This window comes from Stegostoma tigrinum, chromosome 22 (genome assembly GCF_030684315.1).
Source record: "Stegostoma tigrinum isolate sSteTig4 chromosome 22, sSteTig4.hap1, whole genome shotgun sequence".
Lineage (NCBI taxonomy): Eukaryota > Metazoa > Chordata > Chondrichthyes > Orectolobiformes > Stegostomatidae > Stegostoma > Stegostoma tigrinum.
Window position 1 is genome coordinate 46,084,677 of NC_081375.1, and position 20,356 is coordinate 46,105,032.

A 20,356-nucleotide genomic window follows, 5' to 3' on the forward strand; every position below is an offset into this window, starting at 1 on the left:
GAAATGAGCAATAAATGCTGGCCAGCCAGTGATACCCATGTCCCATGAGTGAATCTTAAAAACAGGTGACTCGGGGAAATGGTAGAGAGGTTAAAATCTAGTTTAACTCCTGGGTAACTACAGAAGCTACAAATGACTCATTGAACCCTGACCCCTAGGACTGGTCTCACCCCCAACCTGACCACCACTCCCAACCATATCAACCCCTGAGCAGACCTGACTACCACCACTGCCTAACTAATCCTCCCAACCTGATTACCCTCAGACCCATGTGCCAAACCATCCTGCTACCCGTTTACTCAGTCGTCCACTCACCCATTCATTTCAGTTCTCCTCGTACACTTAAACTAGGCCTATGGCAGCTGGTGCCATAAAAAGAGCATGTCCAGTCTTGTGGCAGTGCTACAGAATTGGCGCTCAAGTTGAGCCCCAGACTTACTAACTTGAGTTGTGAGTGCTTCCCACTGAATTAGGGTAGACCCTTTGAATGCACTTCCCTAACTTCAGCTGCTGGAAGCGCAAGTTGCAACAGTATGCAATTTCCTAGGCAAGATTTTACAAGGAGGTCTCAATTTGACAATCAGTCCAGTGTCCAAGTGTATTGTCTGAATTAATTCCGAGACATACGCTGAGGTCCGTAATCCCCATATCCATTCTCCTTCCCTTTTCCCTTCTCCCTTCCTTCCTACCTAATCCAGCAATCCTCTATCCCTGGCTGAATGGAAGGGATGCATAGGTCTATTGGGAAGTAAGCTCAGTTTTTAATGTTCCCTGCCCAATTTACATGTCACTGTGGGATAAAGTGTAACACAGCCAGCTGACCCATTTCTATTGGTCTCCCTCCTAGAATGAACAGTTAAAATTGACTGTGAAGCGTTAGTAGTCATGGACATGTTTCTATGCTTCATTAAGGGAGAAATTCTGCACATCTCGACTCTACCAGCATATTTGTAGAAATTCACAGCTGTTTAGAACACTGCATTTTTGGATTAATCAGCATTTATTTGAGTTGGTTTTGATTTTATGATCTTTTAATCCATTGGACTCCCCACAGTTATTTCCTGTTCTGATAGTTGCTGTTTCGTTTCTATCTGCATTACCTGCTTTTTGTCTGTGTACTCGTTTTGTAGTTCAGAAACTTTCTGCTAGTCCAGTAAAACTGAATGTCTCAGCAGTCATCCTCCCCTGTACTCCCAATAATCAATGACCCAAAACAAAAGTGTTTAAGTAAAGGTAGAGCTGGTTTGATGCCATTATAAATGCATACAATCTTATACTAATGAATGCCTATTCTGTTCCATTTGTATGTCTGCTTGAAAGTCTGGTGTGGAACTTCTAGCAGATTTAACAAATGATTAGAATATTGGGTAATTTTGTTACATAATTTACATCCAAGCAGATTACTAGGAACAATCGTCCACAGAAATTTCATGAATGTGTTTTGTATTTACAAACTTGGGTTACCAGAGAAACTGGCACCACTGAGACACTAAGTAGTCTGATAGCTTCACATTCAGAGATGTGTACACATTGCCAAATGTCTCCTGACAGGACGGCGTAAGGCAGGAGTGTAACAGTCATATTCTTTCATTGATCTAAATGCTTTCAGGTGTGTTTCTTCAAAGGCTCCTACGGCAAACTCGGGTCATGTAGGCCAGGTACAAATCATTAAGCTAATTTAATTCATATTGCGCCACCATTGTCACTGTGTTCACAAATTTCGAATGATGTATACTCACTTTGTATATTGATGTGAAATGATTAACAAACATGATTCACAATCTATCATCTAGGTTCAGTGAGTAACAGGGAAGGCAAATGGAATGTTAGCCTTTATTTCAAAGGCACTGGATTATAGAAGTAGAGAGGTTTTGTTAAAACTGTGCAGGGCACTTTCAGGCCACTGCTGGAACTCTTTCCTCAAGAAAGATGTACTGGCATTGGGTGTAGTCCAGAGAAAGTTCACTTGCCTGAAATCAGAATTGGAAGGATCCTCTTATGAGAACAGGTTAAATAGATTGGGCCTGTGCTCGATGGAGTTTAGAAGAGTGAAATGTACAAGATTCTTAAGGGATGCAGAAAGGTTGCTTTTCCCTTGTGGTAGAGTCTGGGACCAGAGGGCATAATCTCAAAATTAGGGGTCGCACATTTAAGACTGGGATAAGAAGGGGCTTCTTCTTAGAGGGGAGTAAATTTGTGTAATTCTTCAAGTACTGTAGAGGCTGGATCATTAAGTATATTCAATGCTGAGACAGATGAAATTTAATCAGTTTGGAAACTGAAGGTTACAGTGAAAAGGGAGGAAAGTGAAGGTGTCACCTGACTAATAATGATCTTATGGAATGGCAAAGCAAACTTGATGGGCTGAATGGCCTAATTCTGCTCCAACATCTTGTGGTCTTGCACATCACTGTAGATTGTCCTGTTTGACTTGAACAAAGTGGTTATTAAATATCACGGTGTATAATGGATCACAACTCAGTTCTGTTTGCTGACTCCATCCTCTTTCGGAATCCAGACGATCTGTGTAATCTGGTGGGGTAGAGGAAAACCATTTGGTAGCTTGAGAAAGTTTCCTTGTCTCAAATCATTTTCGTGTTTGTCAACTTGTGTGAATACATATCCGAAACTCAAAGTAAACCTAACGTTTTTTCCCCCATTTAGTTTCTTGGAAATCTTTTGCATTGTGACACAAGAATATTGAAAAGAAGAAATGTTGACGTATATCTCTCATATGCACGTACATTGGCACTCAGTGGTTACAATGTTTCACACTGACATCTGTTGTTGAACGTCACCACACTTGCATTTTAATGAAATTTTTTTTATGGAAGATGATTTTAAAATCAAAGTCACATGATTTCCTGTTAGACCTGGAGTAGGTATTGCGATATTGGATGGGATTCACAGTCAATTAGTTGACCTTTTTAGAATGCTAGAATATTGCAGTATTGATAGAGGAGGTGGTGTGGCCTCTTGTGCCTGCACTGGCTCTTTGGTGGAGATAGCTAATTAATACCAGTTCTCTGCTCCTTCTGTCATAAGGAAAATCGAGCATTGGTACTCCAAATCATTTCACTATAAATGATTGGGATAAAGCTGTATTTACAAATTATGTTTTGAGTTTATGCACCATTCTGATATTTGCTTACAATACAATGTTTTTCTCCAAGAGTACAAAAGTAGGAAATTGCCTTTTCTTGTTGAAAGGAGTGGCTATTTCAATCAATTTTGAATATGTACATGTAATTTTTTTAAAGGATTAAAATTGAAGAGGACTATGCCAAAAACCTAGCTAAGCTCTCCCAGAGTCCACTGGCAGGTCTAGAGGAAGGGTGAGTTTATCATTTTTATTGAAATTTTGCATTCCGGAGTACTGCTGTAACTTTGAATGGAAAATATTGTTCTTTGAAACTGCAGTCATATGATTTGATTTTAATTGTGTGTAAGTAGAGATATTGAGCAAAACGTGCCACTATAGAATTGGAAGTTGGCGTAGATCAGCCAGATGGGTGGTCTCTGCAAGCAACAAAACGAGCAGGAAATATTTGTGTATCTGCACAGTGAGGCGCAAAAGGCATCAACACATTTTCTGAACTAAAATAGAGAAAATTTCATCATATGCGCTGTGAAAGGAAATAAAGCTCTTATATTATCTCTTTGTGTCACATCTGGAATTAAGAGTTGGTTTGTTTCTTGTTTTTTGTGCTCATGTTTCCTTTTTTTTAAATTTGGACTGTATAAAGAGCATTATCTGTGGAACAATTCAAACAGCTCCATTTAACTTTATAGATAGAAAGGAGAAGGCAAACAAACGACTGCAGAACAGAAGAAGCCCAACAGGGTGACATGGAGGCTCAGTGGTTAGCAAGGCTGCCTCATAGTGCCAGGAATGTGCGTTCAATTCCATTTTCAGGTGCCGATGTGGAGTTTGCTCATTCTCCCCATAGCTGTATGGGTTTCCTCTAGGTGCTCCAGTTTCCAACCATAGTGTAAAGATGTGCAGGTTAGCTAGAATGGCCATGCCAAATTGCTCATAGTGCCCGGGGATGTGCAGGCAATGTGGATTAGCTTTGGGAAAAGCAGGATTACAGAGATATGGTAGAGGGGATGCTCTTTGAAGTGGGTGTTGTTTGCCGAATGGCCTGCAGGAGTCTTAGCAGATATATTTTCTCTTAAATTGACAATCCTTGTCTTTGCGCTTTGACCAGGGCTTTAGTTTCTGGCTGTGAGACTGTTTGTTTGTTTTTTATATTAAAGATACAAACCGGAATAGTCATTCAGCTCCTTGAGCCTACTCTGCCATTTAATAAGATCTGACATTCCTCATGTCCACATTTCTGCATTTTCCCTGTAACCCTTGACTCCCTACTGATTGAGAATCACTTTCAGCCTTAAATATACACGTGGACTCTGCCCCTATGACCCAACATTCTATTAGCCTTCCTGATTACTTGCTGCGCCCATGCTAGCTTTCTGTTTCATGTACACGTACTCCGAAGTGTCTCTGTGTTGCAGCTTTCTACAGTTTTTCTCCATTTAAATAACTGTATTCTTCTTCCAAAATGAACAACTTCACATTTTGCCACACTATGCTTCATTTTCCAACTTTCTGCCCATTCACTTAACCTATCAATCTCTCTCTATTTAAAATGTTTGTATCTGTCTTGCACCTTCCCTTTCCATCTGTTGCAAATTAAAATAAAGAATGATTAATCCCTGACTATGCCACGGGTAATTTGATGATGGGGGGAGAAAGGTTCAATCGTGCATAGCAGCACTTCTGGATATATTTTTAAAGCAAGAAAAATGAATCCCTGACAAACACTTTAAAGTACATTCATTAATCCACAATGTTCTTCAAAGAAAATCCTTGGTAATTTGAAAAGCTCTTCTGGATCAACGTTTTATTCAGCTGATGAAACTCTGATAGAGACACGAATCAGCTCCCAATTAAAAATCACTAGTACGTACATTTTAACCCTAGTGCATGATAAATGACAACATTGATACACCAGCCTGGAGATTGATGCATTCACCAAAATCCTTTTAGACTTATCATTTTGCAAAGTGGTCCTCATGAATGCTCTTATCCTTTCTGGGAAAAGGGTCCGTCGTTGTTGGGAGTCCACCAGTGTGTCAGCTCAGTGTCCATTCCTTGGATCCTGATGGTAAATGGGACTGGGATCGTCACCCACTAAGCGCTTTCCAGTTAAACACAACCCTGTTCTTGTCAAGTCTGTGCACTTCCAGTGAAAACACTAGGTAGTATTCAGAAGCTGGAATGCTGACTGTTCTCTCTGCCCTGTTCCAGCCCAGGCACTGTTGTCAGTTTTGGCACCTGAACAGCTGCTGTGGTTGGCATCTCAAAGCTCCATGGCGACGGCGGCTTGGATCTTCTGTCTGTCTAGACTTAATATTTTGTCAACCACATTATCACGTGAGCTAAGACTCATTTCTCAATCATGCAATTTTTTTTGTAAATGACACCTCAAAATGATAAAATAAGTACTTGGACTTCCTACCAACAGCTGTAACTCATTCACAGCCAAAGAAAAGGTTGTGTAAATAGATGGGTCACCTTACAAGCCAAATGTGCATCATTTGTGTGCTATGGAACTAACAGCACAATGCACCAAGGTCCAAGTTGCCTTCCTCTTCATTCAGAGAGGTGCTGTAAATGAAATAATTCATTCCCAAAGCCACCCTCCTTTTAAGCAACATGAAGATGGTACCCGATCTTGATGAGGACATGAAATGTTTTAAGTGCACTCTGCCAGCTTCATTGAAAAGGGGACATATTGAAAGTAGTGTGTGGTTGGGACTTGCTCACAAATTCCAGCATGAATAGCATTGACTTGTTGGAGAAGGCTTTGCCCATACTGCAGTCAGGAGCTAACTACTGTGCTGTGGAGAAGTGAGGAAGGAGGGAGCAGAACACTGACTTGAAGCTCTAACTTCCTCAGAATAACCCTGTCCAAACTGCCGAAAGACCTTTTGACTCAGGATTGGCCTGAGGAGGCACAAATAGTGAAACATGGCTGCTACCTCCCACATTTTGTGGGATTAATAACGATGTCACAAATCAATGAACCTTTACTTTGAGATTATAAACAATAGTAAGGTTTGATACATAGCAAGATATTTGCATAAAAGCAGAAATAAATGGCAAGCCGATATTGGCACAAATACCTAAAAGACAATGAAGCTAGAAACAATCCTCAGAATGATGACATAGTAGACTATTTTTCATTTGCATCGTCAATTTATCCCCAAGGCTTTCTCTGATTTCTTGATGCATTGATTGTCTTGTGGGAAGGGTAGGGTGAACTTTCTGCCAATCAGTGGGGACTAGCTGTCAATTGGGCTGCACTGAAGTTAAAATTAGGCACGTATGGCATGTCTTTGTGTACGTCAAAGGTGTCGATGTCTGAGACGTTAAGCATCTTGTTTTCAGGCATATTCACTGATGTGTCAAGTTGGAGACACCGTGTGGAACTTCAAGTGGCTGGACCAGTCTTGGGCCCTAGTCTGCAATGACTGATCGTAAAACTGACTGTCTTTTGCTCGTGGTTTTAATTTTCATGCAATGCAGCTGTGATTTTCTGAGGGAATGCCAGAACCCAGCAGAGGGCAAAGGATAATTCATTCAAATGATTTTTTAATTCATTTCCTAGTCCATAGACACATGAACATATCAAGGAAAAATTCCATCAACACTAGCATCAACACTAGCTTTGATCACATGAAGTCCATTGCCAAGATTCACGAATTAATGAGGTCCAGTTGCTTTTCATTAAGATTATGGATGGATTTGGACAATTTGTGCATTGGTCACTGACTTGACATTTAAACTTTTTTGATTTTTCTGTTTTAAGTTTGTGGTTCATGAACAGCATAGATGTACAATGTCCTCTTTGTCGATCATTGGGAAAATCTCTTGCTGGACTTTGAGTTAGTTGATCTTGTGTACGGGTGATAAGTGAAGTTGGCAAATTGCCGAGAAAGCTGTGAAGTAATCGATTTTGTTGAAGACGTATATTGCTTTTGGAATAATGCTGCTTCAGTACAGCCAACCCTCCCCTACATAAAGTGTGAATACCGAGGAGAGGAACGTACTCAAAGGGATCCCATGTCAACTCTTCACCTTTTAAAATGATTTTGCTGCTGGTACAGTCTCGGGCCCCATGATTTCTTCACAATCTTCACAAATCTAATATCGAACACTTGCAAATTTGTTAAAACATGGATCAAACTTCAGACCCACTCAGACCTGAGACTTATTTTGTCATATTTCCTGATTTGTTTCTACACTGACACAGTTATGTGCCTAAACCCAAACTCTAAATTTCACCAAGAAATAGTAAGAACTGCTGATGCTGGAGGCTGGATGAACACAGCAGGTCAGGCAGCATCAGAGGAGCAAGAAAGCTGACATTTCGGATCTGAAGAAGGGTCCTGACCTGAAACATCAATTTTCCTGCTCCTCAGATGCTATTTGGCCTGCTGTGTTCCTCCACACTGATGTCTAAATTTCATATTTTACCCCCAATAATTTACATTTCCGAAACCAACCATTATTTCCTTAATGATTGCCAACTTAGGATCCGTTTTCATAGAATAAAACAGCAGGGGACCGAAACAGGCCTTTGGCCCACCATGGCTGTGTCAACCATGATGCGGTTCTAAACGAATCTCCTCTGCCTCTCTATGGTCCATATCCTACTGTTCCCTGCTTTTTCACTTCTCTCCAAATGCCTCTTAAACACTGCTAACATATTTGCTTCTACCACTCTCCTAGTATTGCATTCCAGGCACCTACTGCCCTCTGCGTGTAAAAACAATTCTTCTTTCACTGCAAAACGACACGCCAACTTGTATACTTAATGCCCCAACCCATTAAGGCTAGCACGCTGTACACCTTCTTTACTATCCAGTTGCATTACCAATTGCAGGTAGCTATGGACTTGGACCCCAAGTTCGTTCTGTATATCAACCAAATATTAGTCGATTGTTTTATATACAACAGTTATGACCTGATTTTGGGACTGATTCTCCCCAACTCTCTCTTCTGCATTAAAAACCAACTTTTTCCAAGTTACCATCAGTTCTGAGGAAGGGTCACTGGACCCAAAGCATTAACTTTTGATTTCTCTCCACAGATACTACCAGACCTGTTGAGCTTTTCCATCAAATTTCTGTTTTTGTTATATTTTGCTATGAACCTTTTAAAGCCAGCCAGAGAAGAATGAAAAACTCATCCCACCAGTGCCAAAAATTAAAAGCAGATTTGAAATTAGCAATCTTGTATTCAGGAATTTCCTTTTGCTTTGTGCCACAGTTTACTGTGAAATGCCAACATTAATAGTGTAGAACGCTGTGAATAGGAGAGGTGATAAGAAAGAGCGGCAAGCTGTATTTGGATGATGCTATATTTGCTTCTAAAGCCTGAAGATTGTAAGAGAAAGGAATGTGTTGATGCCTTGGGAAAATGATTTGATGCAGTAAATAATACACTGAATTTAAGAACCAAGGCTGCAGAGCTCCATAAGGGAACAAGAACAGAGTTTAGAGTAAGTACTGGTTCCAGTAGTAAACCTCCGTTGATGGGGGTGGGAGGGATCAGTGCGTTTGGTTCAAGATACGCTCCATTTCTGATCATTCATTTTAATGATTGTAAAATTGGAAACACTACAAATTGACCGTGAAAACCTCCACGCCTGGCTCTCCAGTCCAGGCTTCTGCCAAGTGAGACACCGCACAGGGAACATAGCCTGACCAAAAACCTGCCCTTTTCTGATTGCATACACCTGGCTCATGGCGATTTTTTTTTCCCCATTGTGGTTGCTTATTAAGAAGACACACTTATCAGGAAAGGGCTTCTGTCCTGCTTTACAATTCACTCCAAATAATGCCTACATGACAAAGATATAGGAATGTATTAAGTGAGCTATAGCTGATGTCAAAACCGGCTTGATATTGATAGTTTAACACAGATGTAATCTGATCATATGAAGTAGTATCTCTGTCCTCCCTTAATGCTCAGCTCCTTTCTGAAGGAAATTATAACTTCCAAAATGGATTTTGATCTGTATGTTAGCTGTACAAATGACTCTGCTGCCAAGGTGATATATCATTAAAGAAGATTAAATGTGATTGTCTGGGGTACATGGTGCCAGCTGTAAATACTCTAGAGGTGAAGACATGTTTGGTATTTGTTTCATGTTTCACTGCAGTCTTCCATCAAAATGTCTCGTGCTCGTTTATATCTTGTGAGCTAACTAATTGTCTAATGCTGGATCTGCGTAAACAATCCAAAGTTTCATTTATAAAGCTCTTCTAATGTGGAAAGACATCTCAAGGAACTTCAATGGGCACAGAAAGCCTGGATGTTGAAATAATGGAATAGTTAGGATGTGTGACCAAATGCTTGTCCATGGATATATGGGATTTATATGGGGGCTTCAAAAAGGTCAGGGGCATCGAAATATGACAGAAGGGGGAAAATCCAAATGTGTATCCAGTTGTTGGCTTGAATGTGCAGTTCAATGCAGGGAATCGGAGTTACAAAACGTATGCAGTTTTAGGTCTGGTTTGACATGAGCAAAGCTTGTTTAACTGTTTCAAATCAGACTACTAGCCATGGCATGTAAGTTTATTGTCAATGCAAAATGATTTGGACTTCTTACTGATGTTAAACCTGACAGGTGGAAGCCAAGTACTCAATTGGAGCTATTTGCACAAACTACTGGTTTGTATTAGTGTCAGGTTTGTGCACAATTCCCAAGAGGTCATAGCTGCACATTGTGTTCGACATGGGTCTACCTCAGGTCACCTAACTTCAGGGAGAATTTGATTTCCCTTGAGTAACTTTAAAGTGAACATCCTGGATTTAACCTTTAGGTAAAGATTAAGCATGCTGAGCCTCTCTCTTTATTGGGAAAGTCCTAATTAAACTTTTTGGTTCTGTAAAAGGAATGAAGGAAGTTGCTCATTATGCTGAAGGGCTTAAATGATAGAAATTGTGTTTAACAGTGTTCTCCTGTGGTCAGTTAAAACAAAATGCTGTTTTGATGTAGGCATTATTCTGAAATACTGCAAAGAAATGTTTGTTTTATGTATGTTAGAATGTTATATCTGCATCATGCAGACCGGAATTTGTATCTAGAAGAAGGTAGTTACATAAAAATTTTGTACAAATGGTGACAGACGTTGAAACAAAGAAGTTATTGGAGCAGACATTATGTGAATGATGAAATACCTTGGCCGCTATGTACTGAATTTTTCAACACCTTTTTAGTTCAGTGCATTTATAATGATATCCGTTGTGACTCCAGCAACTCTTTGCACCATGTGTTTTAAACTAAAGAACAGTTTGCAGGATATGGTGAAGTGGGTAATTGAAATTGATACCAAGATATATACTGTAGGTCAGGCATATGACATTTTTGACTTCTAAATTCCATGCATTTTTCATTTTTTCATCCTTGCAGCACCTTGGGAGAGTCTTGGACACAAGTGAAGAAAAGTTTGGCAGATGAGGCAGAGGTTCATCTGAAATTTTCGTCAAAGGTAATTGTGTTTTACGGATGGATCAACAACTGTAGCAAAAAAGGTGAAGAGAAACAAAACTCAGTTGTACAGGTAGCACTGAATCTGTTGCCCCGTCAAAGAGGGTCTGTGGGGAAAACCATTCCTGAAGCTTTGATTTCCCCTCTCTTTCTTGCCCAGTATTGATAGTTCAGGGCAATGTTTTCTTACTCTGTACTTTCTATGCAGCTGTACAAAAATGACTGGTAGGCTTGGGATTGCTAGTCAACATGGGGAGTGTTCTGCAAGCCAGCAGTATAGTCTGTTAACACAGGAAAAGCATAACCTGCAGACTTTTCTATAATTACTATGTTTGTGTAATTGTGCTTATGAACGTGATCAGATAAAGATTTGAAGCCATTTACATTTGTAAGGTTTTCAGCTGACAGATCTCTCTCTCTCTCTCTCTCTCTCTCTCTCGTGTGTGTGTGTGTGTGTGTGTGTGTGTGTTATAAATATGTTCTGGTTTCCTTCTAAAGTTCTTCAATCATACTGTCATTCCATACTTCATTCTATATGCCCATGAAAATGTGACATAGCTAAATGGTGGATGCTTTTTCTTAATGACTGAATGCTTTTCCCACTTTTCTGGGAACAGGTAGATTAGGGTGGGGTAGGATATTTGCTCTCCAGCATGTATTTGGAAACTGGGGTCAGCTCATGGAAAAGTGACCAGTAGAACACAACACTATATAGGCATACGTTCACTTTTGAACACACTCTTGCCGTTATGCACATTTGTTTTTTTTTATCCCCTACTGATTTATACTGGCACAAAATTACATTTTTACATGTGATTCGATGTCCTGCCCTCTCCAAGCAGGAGAGTGTTTGACCCTTTGGCCGCTGTGGGGGATAGGAATCACAGCTGAGGAAGTAGGAGCTTTCCAAGAGGAATTACTGGACATTAATCAGGAGTGGGAATGTTGGCTGCTCCTTATACTCCCACACACAAGCCTGAACAGCCCGAAGCCAACTGCGAGTGTCCTCAATGGCCCGGCTGAGATCAAATAATTTGGAGAAGTTCAGCAATTTGTTTACAGCTTTGTGCAGCGTATACAGTTGCCAACTCAGCCAGCAGTGAAGATGCAGCAGTTCTGATAAACATAACTGCACAACTATGCTAGCAATCTTACAACAGCACAATTTCTCCATTGCCTTAGTTACAGGATATCCTTTTTATAGTCCTTGGAGAATAGATCACATCTATGTTTGAAAGCTTCTGCTGTTTTGTTACCTTGTAAAAATGTAATTTATTGAAGAACATCCTTTGTGTAGTGTCAGAGACCTAAACAGACAAATGGCATTTTATCATTAGACTGCAAACATTTGAAGAGCTCCACCCCATTATTATTGAAATCGATGGTTTATTCTCCCCAACTTGATGGGAGTTCAATTCTTTGCATCTTTCAGCTGCAGAGTGAAGTGGAGAAACCTCTGTTGTCCTTTCGAGAGAACTTCAAGAAGGATATGAAGAAGTTTGACCATCATATATCTGACCTGCGCAAACAACTTAGTGCTCGCTATGCAGCAGTGGAGAAGGTATGAGAGACTTGGGAAGTTGATAGGGTGAGGGCAGTTGGGGAGGTGGAGCGTGTGAGAGAAGCTGTTTCCAGAAATCTATAATTCTTAATGATATATTGTTCTTTCCCCATTTACGTAATTTCATTGTTAGACCTGAAATGTCTTGAGATATCTCAGCCTTGTTATTAACAGTGATAGTAGATGAATAGATCCTTCTGCTTCTTCTTTATCAGTCTGACCCCATCCTCGCATCTATGTTGAGGCAGATTTTGACCCTCTACACAATTGTGACATTCATGGTCCAGATGTAAAATGTACAAATGTAAAATTCTGCTTTAGAGCACTGAAATATCTTTAAAGGGCAGCCATTGTGGTGATGTAGGAAACACAGCAACCAGTTTGTGAACAGCAATATCCCACAGACTGAATGTTTAGAAAATTCCTGAACGTTTTGTCTTCAGGTGTTGCTTAAGGTGAAAGATAACTGCGAAGTCAGTGAGGAAGAGAACCAGCAGAGATGGAACTGGGGATGCTGGTTTTCCAGTGCTCAGACTAAACAATTGTTAAGAGTCAAAATTACCCATTGGCATTAATGAGCTGCAGGTTGACTCTCTGGGCATTCACTGGTGCTCTCGGCTACACCGTTAGAGAAGCTGAGGGTTTGATGACAAATTCATTCCCTTTATTGGACAAGCAACAGAACAAAAGTATGAACTGCAAAAAGCCAAATGCTGATCAAATACTATAGCCTGTGAACTCAGGTATTAAATGACAGTCAGCAGGAACATAGATTCTTCCTGAAGTCCTGGTTAAATTTAGTCGTATTAAAGAAACTGAATAAAGCATCTTGTATATTTAGTCATTGGCAGCATGTCAGAACAGTCAGGAAGTCATGTATCTCCATGTTTCCGTTCATCCAAGAGTTAATGAAAAATCAGTAAAATTGACAGGTGCTTCTGGAGTGGAGGCTAAGTGCCAGCATGGGCCAGGTTGGAAGGACTGTTGTTCTGAATTTTATTTTCTATTTTCTAATTTATTCTTAAAATCTGTAATGCTGGACTTTTCATTTTGTTATTTTCTATTTTTTTTTCCCTGAAGAACTTCTATAAACTTTTGTACCTAAGAGTGCCATAAGTGGTGACTTGTAAACTTTTAAGTGCACTCATGTGAGTACATGTGACAATAAAGCTAACTCAATCAATTAAATTCAGTTCAAAGAGTGGATAAAGCTTCTTTTCACCAGACCAGAGGAAGGTGCTCTACACTTCATCGATGCCAGCTGTGTCTCTAATTCTTGATGTTACTATAAGTCAGTGTACACTCATCATGGATAATACTGCCAGTTGTCAAATTTAAAATGCTTTTATTTTCTAAATACAGTTGACAGAACAACTGTTACCATATTATGGATGAATCTTGGTTTAATTCTGCTGGAATGATGTTTAAGGAAGCTTGGACAAACAATATATGAAGTTTCTCCCAGTCAGAATAAAGAGATTAACAGAATTGGGCAAAGTAATGCAGTTTGTATAGCTAGCAGTTCAGAAAACTGTTACATGCAGAAGCCAGTACCTTGACTTTTCTCTCTTATTGTGTCCTTATGTTCACTCATTTACATACCAGTTACTGGAAGTTATCTCTGAATGGTCGTACTTTGTCAGTCTGACCTCATCCTCCTGTCTAAATTGAGGTAGATTTTGACCCTCTGGAACATTGTAAATTAGGTGACAGTCACAGTCCAGATGTAAAATTCTATACTGCTGGACAAATGTTAGATTTACTCCATTGATTATCAATGCTGAAGTGCGCATGGTTTACGCTTGGTATTTTTTTGTTCATCCAGTTGGTTTAGTAGCATGTAGAGCGGCAATTTAAGGTGTCGTTAAATTTGATTGGAGGCTGACTAATGCAAAACAATTTTATCTTGGATTCTGCTGCTTCGTGTGACTCAAAACCATGATTGGTGTATTCTCCAAAGGAGACGCTGACCGAGTCATACATAGGAACAGAAGGAAACTATTTAGCCTTCAAATCAGTTCGACTGTTCTTTGAGATCATGGGTCATCTGTGACTTAGTTTCACATACTCACCTTAATAACTTTTCTCGTTCAAAAAAATCTGCAAATTTCCAATTTAGTTTTAACAATTGTCCTAGGTCATCAATTATTTGTAAACAGGCGTTCCAAACTTCTTCTTTGTTTTGTTTGTAGAGTTGTTTCCTAATTTCACACTACTGGTGCTTAGCTCTGATTTTTATTTTGGATTCCCAAGTCAGTTGCACGCACTTTCTGCCCTGTCAGATCCCCTCAGTATCTTTAACACTTTGATCGAATCACATCCTAATCTATGAAATTCCAAGAAATACACACTGACTTGTGGCATCCCTGATTTTTTTTGTCCAAAGTGACGACTTCTCATATGTTGGCATTAAATCACATTTCTCATTGTTTGAACCATTTTATGTAATCAAGTTAAAAGGTATTTTGAGGACAAGCTGCCTAATTAGGGTAGAAAAATCATAAGTTATCAAGGTGGTGTCAAAACAGGACAGTAATGAAGATTTTTACAGAATGAAAAGGTGGGGTTACATATGCAGTGTGACATAAATCCAGTTGAGACTGTCTTCGTGGATACAAAACCTAGCTATCCGTTTCTGCTCTGCAATTCTGCATTTTTATGTACCATGAAGGCTGCATTGGATGACGCTTACATGAAGATTGAAGGCCGAATGTCCTTGACCACTGAAGTGTTCCCTGAATGGGAGGGAACATTCCTGTTTGGCAATTATTGTGCGGTGTCCATTCATCCATTGTTGTAACGTCTGCATGGTCTCGTCAACATACTATGCCTCAGGGCAATCCTGCCTGCGGCGTTTGAGATAGACAATGTTGGCTGAGTTACATGAGTAGCTGCTGTATATGCGGTGTTCCCGTGTGAGATGGCAGCAGCCACATCAATCTGGCATGCCTTGCTGTGGCAGAGTTGTGTGGTGTTGTGGTCAATGTTGCCCTGAAGACAGGGTAGTTTGCTGTGAACAATGGTCTGTTCAGGGTTTGGCGATTGTTTGAAGGAGAGAAGCGGAAGGGTAGGGATGATCTTGGTAAGATGATTGTCATCACTGATAACATGTTGAAGGCTGTGAAGAACATGGTGTAGTTTCTCCACTTTGGATGACGAAGGGTACGCTTCCGCTTCTCGCTTCAAAACAGTCGTCAAACCTTAAACAGACCCTTGGCATGTGACTCATATAACATTATTCTAATCGTTTGGTTTGTCTTCAGTACCACCTTATTTTTAATGTTTTGTAATTATATCTCTGCCTCAATTAATCAGATTAGAGGCTCTGCCTCTGCCTTTTATTCGGCCTGTTGCCACTCCACACACTCCAATTTGTATGCAGTTTTGATCTCTTTTTGATTATAAAATCTGTGCCCAGGTGCTCTCTTCTCTTCACCCGAAAGGGGCAACACTCCAAAAGCTTGTGATTTCAAATAAACTTGTTGGGCAATAACCTGGTGTCATGTGACTTCTAACCTTGTCCACCCTAGTGCAACACTGGCACCTCCACGTTTTATCAGATTAAACAAAGGGAGTTCATGTGTGGACAGCAACTTAGTGTTAAACGCTTTACGCTATTTTGGGTTCTTGTCGGGGGCGGGCTTTCATGTTGCCCATGACGTTGTATGTATTCACTGACTGGGAGATGGCTGGACCATTGGAAGAGGAAGAGATTCAGCAGCCACCAAGTCAGGTGCCTCAGAAACAGAGCAAGCAACTGGAAAAAGAAGCAGAGATAATGGGAACTGCAGATGCTGGAGAATCCAAGATAACGAGGTGTGTAGCTGGATGAACACAGCAGGCCAAGCAGCATCTCAGGAGCACAAAAGCTGACGTTTCAGGCCTAGACCCTTCATTGGAGAGGGTTCTGAAATAAATAAAGAGGGGAATGCAGTGGGGGTGGGGGAGATTTTGAAGCTTGTGAAGTCCACATTGATACCATTGGGCTGCAGGGTTCCCAAGCGGAATATGAATTGCTGTTCCTGCAACCTTCAGGTGGCATCATTGAGGCACTGCAGGAGGCCCATGATGGACATGTCATCTAAGGAATGGGAGGAGGAGTTAAAATGGTTCGCGACTGGGAGGTGTAGTTGCTTATTGTGAACCGAGCGGAGGTGTTCTGCAAAGCGGTTCCCAAGCCTCCGCTTGGTTTCCCCAGTGTAGAGGAAGCCACACTGGATTCTGCTCCCCCACTGCATCCCAAAACCAGCCCAGCTTGTCCCCTCCCCCCGCTGCATCTCACAACCAGCCCAGTTCGTCCCTGCCTCCCTAACCTGTTCTTCTTCTGACCTATCTCCTCCTCCCACCTCAAGCCACACCTCCATTTCCTATCTACCAACATCATCCCACCTCCTTGACATGTCCATCCTCCCTGGACTGACCTATCTCCCCCCCCTACCTCCCCACCTATACTCTCCTCTCTACCTATCTTCTTTACTCTCCATCTTCGGTCCGCCTCCCCCTCTCTCCCTATTTATTCTAGAACCCTCTCCCCAGCCCCCTCTCTGATGAAGGGTCTAGGCCCGAAACGTCAGCTTTTGTGCTCCTGAGATGCTGTTTGGCCTGCTGTGTTCATCCAGCCTCACATTTTGTAAGCTTGGAAAAAGAAGCAGCAGCTTTCTCATTCTCCACAGTCCCATGCTGCTTGATGGATCAAATGAAATGGCCACAGAGTGCCACATACAGCACAGTAACTGGGGCTTGAGTCCAGAGTCAACTTGCTGCATGGCTCGAAGCAACTGCCTCCAGAGATTGTGACTCTCGGAATTATGGACAGCATGTGGCTCAGTGGTTAGCACTGCTGCCTCACATTCAGGGACCCTATTTCAATTTCAGCTGTCGGTGATTGTGTCAAGTTTGCACTCCCCCACCCCGTCCATGTCAGTGTTGGTTTCCTTCAGGTGCTCCAATTTCCTCCTGCAGTCCAAAGGTGTGCGACCTAGGTGGACTGGCCATAGTAATTGCAGGGTAATGGGAATAGGGTGGAGTGTGCGGATCTCAATGGGATGCTTTTCAGAGGGTCAGTGCAGACTTGGTGGGCTTGGAGGAACACCTAAGACCCCAGTTCTGTGTTGTCCATTCAGGCCAGTGCTATTGACATTGCAGTACTTCAAAATCCAGGTCACTGATGTTCTGTTTACCAGTGTATCCGACTAGATCAATGTTGCCATAGCTGCAGCCAGTCATGCCAAGTGTTTTACTCCTCTCGGGGAGCTCTCACTGATCCAGGTTGTTGCAGAACGCACAAAAGTAGCAATCACTTCACCATTGGGATAGCCAGATTGGCTTTAATCATGCAGGGGAGATTCCACTCCTCTTCCCCTTTTTCAGGGGTTTGTAACCACTGTAAGGAGTGACCATGATGCGAGCAGTCTCACTGTCTTTTCACCAGACAGCTCCGTAAGTTGGTGCCTGAGGAATGAGAGAGACCCAGTCAATACTTGGTTGCTCACAGCAGAGAGGCAATGCCAACCAGCCCCCTCCCAGCCAAGGATAGGAGCAAAACAAAGCCTTGTTACCTCTTATGGGTCACTGCTTTGGCGCTCCTGCCTGTGGATTTAAAACCAAATGAGTTCAAATCAGCTGCCAAATGCAGAACACATGAAATTCATTTGATCAGTGGTTACTGCTAGCAATAGAATTTTCTTAATTCAAAAATTGAAGGGCCCTGAAATGTGAAGGCTGGAAATTTGGCTCCTCTTCAAATGATAAAATGTCTCCACCAATATGACAGACTGGAAATGCAAGAATGGAAGTGTGCTATAATCCAAATTGTATAATTTAAGGTGGTTACACTGGTCTGAAGACCCTTGGAGCCATTCAAAAGCCAAAATAATTAAAATTAGGCTCTTGGATTTTATAGATTGATTAGTAGGGGAATCAAGTGTTACTGGGAAAAAGCAGTACAGTGAATGAGAGGAATGTCAGTTCAGCCATGATCCTACTGAATGTTGGAGGAGGGTCAAGGTTCCTCTTCCTTATGGTTTATGATTTTTGAAAGGTGTGATGTAACAATAATCAGCAACAAGGGTCCACTCTGCCATATTTACCAGTGAATGGAGTTACGGTCGACAAGAAAGTTCATACATTTTTTAAAAAAAATTGCCTCCTTCCCCCTCCATCCCCACTCAGGTAACAGACCTGCAACTCTCTCTTGTGACACTCTGCACCGTGTGCAGTTTCCTGTTCTCTGCCTGGGGTTCAAATATTTTATTCATTCACAGGATGTGGGTGTCATTGGTTAGGCCAGCACTTATTGCCCATCCCTAATTGCCATGTAGCTACTTTCTTGAATTCTGAAGTCCCTTGTACTGTTGGCTACCCACAGTGCTGTTAGCATGGGAGTTTTAGGATTTTGACCCAGGGACAATGAAAGAGCAGTGATTTATGTGCCAGTTAGGGTTGTGTGATTTCGAAGGAACTTGAATAGGCTGGTATTCCCATGTATCTACTGCCCTTATCCTTCTAGATGGTAGAGGATATGGCTTCAGAAGATACTGTCCAAGGAGCTTTGGCAAGTTACTACAGTGCATATTGTAGATGATGTGCATTGCTGCCACTGTGCCTCAGTGGAAGGGAGTGAATGTTGAAAGGGGCAGATGGCGTGTCAATCATATGGGCTATTTTGTCCTGGAAGGAATTGAGCTTCTTATAAGTTGGAGCTGCACTCATCCAGGCAAGTGGGGAGTATTCCATCACAATTCTGTTCTGTGCTTTGTGGATGGTGGGAAATTTTGGGGTGACAAGGGACAAGTTATTTGCTATAGAATTTTGAGAATCTCATCTGTTCTTGAAGCCTCAGTATTTATATGGCTGGTCCAGTTCAGTTTCTGGTCATTGGTAACATCTGGAAAGTTCATGGTGCAGTGGTGATGTCATTGCATTTCAAGAGGAAATGGTTAAATTTGTTCTTGATGGAGATGATCATTTCATGGTACTTGTGTGTCATAAATGTAACTTTTGAACACAGCCATGGCTTACTGATTTGCTATAACATCTCTGCCAGTGTCATTGTAACTAATCTTTGAAAAGCAAATGAAAGTCACTTGTTACCTCTTAACAGCAGCACAATTGAGCTCAATAGCATGGAGACACTGAACTATTAACTGCTTTGACTTGGCTCTCCAATGTTCTATTACACTTGCTAATCATTAGTTAAATCTTCAGTCATGTACAGCTTAACTTGTTCTGTTAGTATAAGTAATGGCAAGTCTTTAAAATGCACTTAATGATCACTGCCATTTGAAAAGATTGAGTCATCTATTGAAGGAGAAGCCGATTATTTTTAATACATAGAATTTGCTGATCAGTGTATTTGCTTTGTTGGGCACAATAGGCAGACCAATTGTCTCATCTATTCAAGTGGAGTACAGCCTTTCATAACACTCTCATTGTGCTTGTAGTCCCGTTATTGCCAATGACAATTTCAGTTGCTATGCAGCTACATTCGGGAGCTCCCTTCTGTACCTTTTTCTTTAAAAAGGTGTACCCTCAAAATTTTTAACTTGTACCTTGGGTCACCACTTTGTTTAGTGCTCACTGTCCATGCTATACTTTGTGGGTTTGGTTGTGTCAGGTGTTATATAAATGTAACTGTTGCTGTTCATGTGTCTCTCAACAAGGAGAGACTGACTCCTCCTCAGATCTATGTTGACTGGTTTTACCTTTCTACAGGCTCGAAAAGCTTTGGCGGAGAGGCAAAAGGATCTGGAATTCAAAACTCAACAACTGGAGAATAAATCCACTTACAAAACAGAGGAAGATATCAAGAAAGCCAGGCGGAAATCAACACAAGCAGGTGGCGTAAGGGGGAAATGTGTGTGGGGTATGATATAAAATAAGTGCCATGCTAAGTCTAGTTGTGTCTACTTGTCTTTAGATATTCTTACCTCATTTCACTGCCAGCTTCCCTTGTGTTGGCTTGGCTTCCTATCTGGTCTTTGGTCTTTGTTAGAAAAAGAGATCTTCAAATGACTGAAATTTCCCCTCCTAGATTTGAAACACCTGTATAATGCACGCATCACCAAGTAATAGGAAGATATCACAGATTGCACCACTGCATGGAACAAAGAGTTATTTAAAAGGAGAACAGTTTAGATATAGTACCCTTTGTTTAAAACACCCCCTTGTTTACAAACTTAAGAGAAATATATTTACATTTTTTTTCCTTTTTATACAAAACAAC

At 41.1% G+C, this 20,356-nt stretch overlaps 1 protein-coding gene across 3 annotated transcripts in view; it reads left to right on the plus strand.

The window, feature by feature from the left end:
• Nucleotides 1-20,356, plus strand: part of gas7b (growth arrest-specific 7b) — a 411,941-nt gene that overhangs the window by 353,559 nt on the left and 38,026 nt on the right. For all 3 annotated transcript variants that reach the window (XM_048555491.2, XM_048555492.2, XM_059653813.1), the window contains 4 exons: nt 3,261-3,335; nt 10,494-10,572; nt 12,004-12,132; nt 19,846-19,969. In XM_048555491.2, the coding sequence (XP_048411448.1) occupies nt 3,261-3,335; nt 10,494-10,572; nt 12,004-12,132; nt 19,846-19,969 (407 nt within the window). The remainder of the gene's footprint in view (nt 1-3,260; nt 3,336-10,493; nt 10,573-12,003; nt 12,133-19,845; nt 19,970-20,356) is intronic.